A 6,670-nucleotide genomic window follows, 5' to 3' on the forward strand; every position below is an offset into this window, starting at 1 on the left:
GTTACTGAGCGCTCATGTTGTCCTATTCTTCTTCTGTCTGACTCGCTTATGTTTCCAGAGCTGAATAATTCAGCGATTACCTGCCGGTCACATGATAGCATGACCTCGAGTGGGGCAGAAAAGAAAGGTTGGCTCGTGTCCAGGTGAAATGTTACCTTCCCTCGCACACCTTCGCTGGGAAACATGAGAAGTGAAACCAAACACCTGCTTTTTCCCCGTCTCACAACCATCCTCTCCTCTCGCTCCTCTTTCCTCACTTGTGTTCGGCTTTTAGTCGGAGCCGTACGATTAAACTCCACAGTCACTCTTTCTCTTAATGGCTCGCTTCCACTAAAAACGAACGTGTGTGTGTGTGAATCTTCATGGCTGTCCGAGGAACCGTTCCTCCTCCGGATTATTACCCGTTTGATATCGCGTTATCCGCACAGCCTCCTGAAGATCTGCAAGGCTTTTACAAGGGAAACCAACACATGTTGAGCAGATCAGGCTCGCATTATGGCCTGGCAGGAGGGGTCAGGAGCGCTTGGGATCAAGGACAAGCTAGAGCGAACACTCCCGGTCCTATTCCCGGTCCTCCTCCTCCTCCTCCTCCTCCCTCGGCTCATGAGATCAGCCGCTTGTACAGGGATTCTCTCTCCAGCAAGATGATCCCAGACACTCAGCGTATCCGCAGCAGAGCCGCTTCTCCCGCTTGCTTCGGGATCGACTCCAGGTATCCGTCCGAACACGTTTACGGTGAGGTGAACGGTTTCCCCTTGGAGTCGTCCACTTGTATAGTTGTGGATCCCATGGATGGGAATATTCCTCGGGGAACACAGGCGTACGGTTCTGTCGCTTCCCAAAGAATGCCTTACGATCCTGCGTACGATCCGGGATCCTCCATGTTGCCGGCCGCTCCGACTCCGCTTTCAACCGGGAATCATCCGTCAGCATCCGATCCGAAGCGAAACGTGGATCCGGGATTTCTCTCTCTGCTCCGTACGGAGGGTCTATCAGAAAGCACTATAACTCTTCTCCTCCAACATGGGTTTGACTCGACCTCGATGCTCACAATGATGGAAGATCACGATATCCGCTCCGTGGCTCCCAATCTGGGACAAGCACGTGTGTTGTCTCGTTTAGTAATCAATTGTAAGTCGGGCGCGACCGGAACGACATCCATCCGAGGTCGATCCAACAGCTTCAGCCATCGGAGTGATCTTTACATGCAACCTCAAGCGCTCAACATGGATTCCCATCTCATCCAACAACCTCCCAACGCAATGCAATCCGTTTCTCCCAGAATGGGAGAGTTTTTAGGACGCCGACCGAGCAGCGCTCCGTCTCAACATCTTTTGGAAACCTCAACATATCAAACCGGTCGGACAATGGGAGGTCTCCCGATCAATCCGGGCGGATTCACCACTCCTCATCCTCAATCCCGACCGTTATCGATGTATAACGCTCACACCGGTCTGGCCATGTCGGCTCTTTCCGCTCAACAACAGAATCCGAACGCCCCGGGAATGGCTCCCAAAACCTTCTCCAGCTCATACTCTCCCATGGAGTTGATGAAACGCCCTCCGAATCTTCCTCTCTCTCCGGCTCTCAGTCCTCATCACAGCCCTCAGTTAATGCGGAAAGGAGTCGCTCCGGTGGAGAATAACGTTCTTCCGGCGTCTTCTTCCCACCAGCATCAATCCGTTAATCCCAATAACAAACTGGCCCGCCGAACCGGACCGCCCGTCATCGTATCCACCATGGCTTCTCCCGACACAAGTAATGTTCTTCTGTCTTTCCCTACACTTCCCTTCGCTAGTTTCACCTTCATGTGTTTGTGCTTGTTGATATCCAGGTGTTGTTTATTCTTTGTCAAGCCTTCATTTATACAGCGCTTTAACAATACAGATCGTTCCAGAGCAGCTTTAGAGACATAATAGGAGATTACAGTAACAGAGATTGGGGGAACACTTTATTTTGATGGTGCCTTTTGAACATTCTGCTGACTATTAGTAACTTTGCAACTACATGTCAGCTAACTCTCATTAGAATATTAGTAGAGTATTAATAGACTGTCTGTTTAATAACTAATAAGTCTTTATTGTGCAACAGACATTATACAGTAACTTTGCAACTACATGTCAACTTATTCTTACCCTAACCCTACTAGTCTACTAATACTCTACTAATACTCTACTAATACTCTAATGAGAGTTAGTAGACACGTAGGTGCAACTTTACTTATATTCAACAGAATGTGTTAAAGGGCCATCAAAATAAATGAAACATTCTGCTGACTATAAGTAACTTTGCAACTACATGTCAACTAACTCTCATTAGAGTATTAGTAGAGTATTAGTAGAGTATTAATAGACTGTCTGTTTAATAACTAATAACTCTTTATTGTGATGCTCCCCAACAGACATTAAACAGTAACTTTGCAACTACATGTCAACTTATTCTTACCCTAACCCTACTAGTCTACTAACACTCTACTAATACTCTACTAATACTCTAATGAGAGTTAGTAGACACGTAGGTGCAACTTTACTTATATTCAACAGAATGTGTTAAAGGGCCTTCAAAATAAATGAAACATTCTGCTGACTATAAGTAACTTTGCAACTACATGTCAACTAACTCTCAATAGAGTATTAGTAGAGTATTAGTAGACTGTCTGTTTAATAACTAATAACTCTTTTTTTTTGCTCACCAACAGACATTATACTGACTATAAGTAACTTTGCAACTACATTTACCCTAACCCTACTAGTCTACTAATACTCTACTAATACTCTAATGAGAGTTAATAGACATGTAGGTGCAACTTTACTTATATTCAACAGAATTTGTTCATTCCATCAAAATAAAGTGAAACTGAGATTGTTTTGGCTTACTGCAGATCTAGAATAAAGTTATTCTCCAGCTAAAGTTAGTTTTTGATTGATTCACTTCCGTTGTAAAGATCATTAGTTATTAACTCAGGGTCCGCTTACACACACCGTTCTAACTTTTAATGCGTTCTGGACGTTCATTCACACACATCAGTGTTTGGAGCTTGAGAACACAAACTTTGAAATGTGCAAGTGCAAGTTTTGATTATTTTTTTACTATGTTTTGATTTCTGTGTAAACTTCAAAAACGTGAGTGTGTGAGACCGATGACGGCGTGCACATGCGTGTTACGTGTTTCGTCTCTAGGTGTGTGAGACCGATGACGGCGTGCACATGCGTGTTACGTGTTTCGTCTCTAGGTGTGTGCTTTTGAATATATATGGTGTGTCTTTCGTTGTTGTCCAGATGTCAGATCTCTCAGCTCTCTGTCTCTGTATGTACAGTATGGATGATGTAGAGAGTAAATGCGAAATGCTTCCTGAAATGAACAGTTTCCAGCAGTGGATACTGGATGTGTAAAGCAGATTTGGATAAGAGCTCTGTTTTTAGATCGGAGACTATTTATATGCGCTTTCTCGTGGGACTCAGTGTTTGTGATCCCAGATGAACTCCCCGGAAGACTTGAATAGACTCCATAAACATGTAGGAAACTCTGCAGCAGCTTAAGGAATACAGAACGCTTTCGACTGACCTTGAGCGTGTGTGTGTGTGTGTGTGTGTGTGTGTGTGTGTGTGTGTGGAGTTCGCTGTTTTTATACATGCATTTGTGTGTTTTATCATTTTAAGAAGAAAAGGAGAGTCGCATTCTCTGTTAGTTATAAGCCTAAATTTATGTTACGTATTCAATCTTTTTCATGAAGCACAAGTGTCACTGCCAAGATCAACATGAATCATCGTTATCCCAGAATGTTTAGGGAAATGCTGTCAGATCTGCAACAATGTCACACATATTCAGCCCTTTTGGATCCATGATTATGCATTATGCTTCATACAAGAACCATAGTGTTTTAATCTAAGTGTGTGTGTGTGTGTGTGTGTGTGTATGTGTGTGCGTGTGTGTGTGCGCGTGTGTGTGTGTGCGTGTGTGAGTGTGTGTGTGAGTGTGTGTATGCGCGTGTATGTGTGTGTATGTGCGCATGTGTGCATGTTTGTGTGTTTGTGTGTGCCTGTGTGCATGTGTGTGTGTGTGTGTGCGTGTGTGTGTGTGTGTGTGCATGCGTGCGTGCGTGTGTGTGTGTGTGTGTGTGTGTGTGTGTGTGTGTGTGTGTGTGTGTGTGTGTGTGTGTGACAGTTTCAGCTGAGCACTGTTCCTCACTGCTGGCCTAATCAGAGTCTTAGAGCCGGGAATCTCATTAGGGTTAATAGGATATGCAGACACACGGTCCTCTGAGAGCGAGTTAGTCTCTCGACACACACCGTGAGACTCCAGAACACTCACTCCAAAAGCTTGACTTGCCTTTTCAGTGCAAGAATTTACAAGTGAAATGCTGGAGATTGTTCATGAAAAAACTGCTGATTCATGAAGTTTCTTTGAAGGTGTTGAACGACACACACTTCTGTCGTGTTCAGGACGCCGGTGTGTGAACGAGATCTGACTGATCTTCACTGTGGAAATGAGTTCTGTAAATAATGTTAGTTGTTGTTTCAAACTATTGTTGTAAAAAGATTAACCAAACAGACAGAGTTCTGGAACTCCCATAGATGTGTGTACATCATAAATAATGCATGTTAACAGACACATTTTACAAAAGTCAGCGCGCTTGTGTGTGTGTGTGTGTGTGTGTGTGTGTGTGTGTTGAGTGGGAGGTGCTCTGCGATGGCTGTCGCTACTCTTAAATTCTCTCGGTTGGTTGGTTTCATAAGTAGTTTATTAACGGTGGCGTTAAACAGAGCAGCGTCTGCAGATCACCGGCAAACACACAGACACACACACACACACACCGACACACACACACCGGCAGACACACAGACACACACACCGGCAGACACACAGACACACATTGACCAATCACCCGGATGGATCCCGCCGCAGGTCAGTGACACGTGTGTGTGTGTGTGTGTGTGTGTGTGTGCGTGACACATGACCAGCTGTAGGATCATATGAACCTGTTTATGCTGAGAACACCTGTGGCTGCAGTGCATTATGGGTAGTGAAGAGCTAATTAGCTTATGAGTGCGATTATGTTCAACACATGTCCTGTAGAAAGACAAACAGATTAAAGACGTGAGTGAGTGAGTGAGTGTGTGTGTGTGTGTGTGTGTGTGTGTGTGTGTAAGTGTGTGTGTCCTAAGTTTAAATCCTAAGTTTAGATCACAGGATTCCTCAATACTCTATGACAGATCATTATTTTTTTGTGAAAGAATTTTGCATTTGCGTTTGCATCTCTTTAAACACACGTTTTATAGCAAGTAATGATGGTTCCAGCACCGTTTCAGTGTGTGTGTGTGTGTGTGTGTGTGTGTGTGTGTGTGTGTGTGTGTGTGTGTGTGTGTGTGTGTGTGTGTGTGTGTGTGTGTGTGTGTGTGTGTGTGTGTGTGTGTGTGTGTGTGTACATGTCGCGTCAGTGTAGAGTGGTTGTGAAGCGTGTCTGTCTCTGGATGAGGTCAGTGTGAATAATTCATAGATTGTAAATGGAACGGCTCCTGGATATTGAATATCCGCACACACACACTGTGCGTCACCCTCTTTGTTTTCACGTTTTTAGTTTTTTGCATCTATCAGTTCATCTGTTTTATTTTTACAGAAGTGTTTCCACCACAGAATAAAAAAATAAAAAGTTAAATCCGACTTTTTATCTTGTACTTTTTTCAGTCAGAACTGTGTGATATTCCTTTTTTAAAGAATATCCATGTTCTTTAACTATATTTCTGTTAAAGAACAGTTCCAATGACCTTTTTTAATCATTATTCCCCGACGGAAACAAGCTTCTCTTCTCTTATACAGTGACCCCAAAATGTTATGTATAAAAGAGACAAAGTATACAATAAAGTGTTATTTATTGTGATTAAAGACGCACAAACGCACTTTACAATCAGATGATCTTACAGGCAGAAGTGTGTTGTGTTTGAAGAGTTGAAGATGAAGACGGTCAGTGTGTGTGTGTGTGTGTGTGTGTGTTCAGTAAATTGTTGATAGTTCACGTGATTCTGTTTGAACTTGAGCAGAAATGACTTCATACATCTACTGTAAATCTATACTATATATATATATATATATATATACTCTATATACTATATAGCTCTTCATTGTTGGGAGTCGGGACACACTTGGTTCCTTCATGGTCAAAAATTGACCAAAGTCTTGAAATGTAACTTTTCTTTTCATCAAATCAATCAATGTAATAATTTTGTTAAAAAATATTTTTTGATTATTATTTAGAATTTCGAGGGGATTGTAAGATTTTTTGCAATATTTATAATTTTCATGAGCTATTTTTTCCATTGAAATTAATATAATTTTTTTAATTTATTTTTCAACAATTGCAATATTTCAGATTGAAATAGAGTGAAGGCCTTTAAAATCTATTTTTTGAAGGGAGAATAGTGCATATACTTTATGGAGAGGCTTTTTGATTCCCTATAGTTGATTTAGACATAATTTCTTACTTTTATCAGGTTTTGCGTTTAGATATATACTTAGACATTCTAAAAGACTACTTTTTGTCATGGTTAGAGGTTTATTGTTAGATAAGTATCAGGTTTTGCATAATGATTACAATCAAATACTAAAATGTTATTAGAAAGGGAACACATGGATCAATCAGTGTTTGATTTATAATTAAAAAATCTAACAAATA

General features: G+C 41.9%; 1 protein-coding gene across 1 annotated transcript in view; it reads left to right on the forward strand.

Moving 5' to 3' along the window:
* Positions 1-362: 362 nt before the first annotated feature.
* The window catches only part of ctbp2l (C-terminal binding protein 2, like), a gene marked incomplete at both ends in the record, with an annotated part of 20,299 nt that continues 13,991 nt past the window's right edge, over positions 363-6,670 (forward strand). Inside the window, one exon of the mRNA XM_081392679.1 lies at positions 363-1,758. Within this exon, the coding sequence (XP_081248805.1) occupies positions 363-1,758 (1,396 nt within the window). The remainder of the gene's footprint in view (positions 1,759-6,670) is intronic.

This window comes from Scardinius erythrophthalmus, assembly GCF_964197995.2.
Source record: "Scardinius erythrophthalmus genome assembly, chromosome: 18".
NCBI classification, from domain to species: domain Eukaryota; kingdom Metazoa; phylum Chordata; class Actinopteri; order Cypriniformes; family Leuciscidae; genus Scardinius; species Scardinius erythrophthalmus.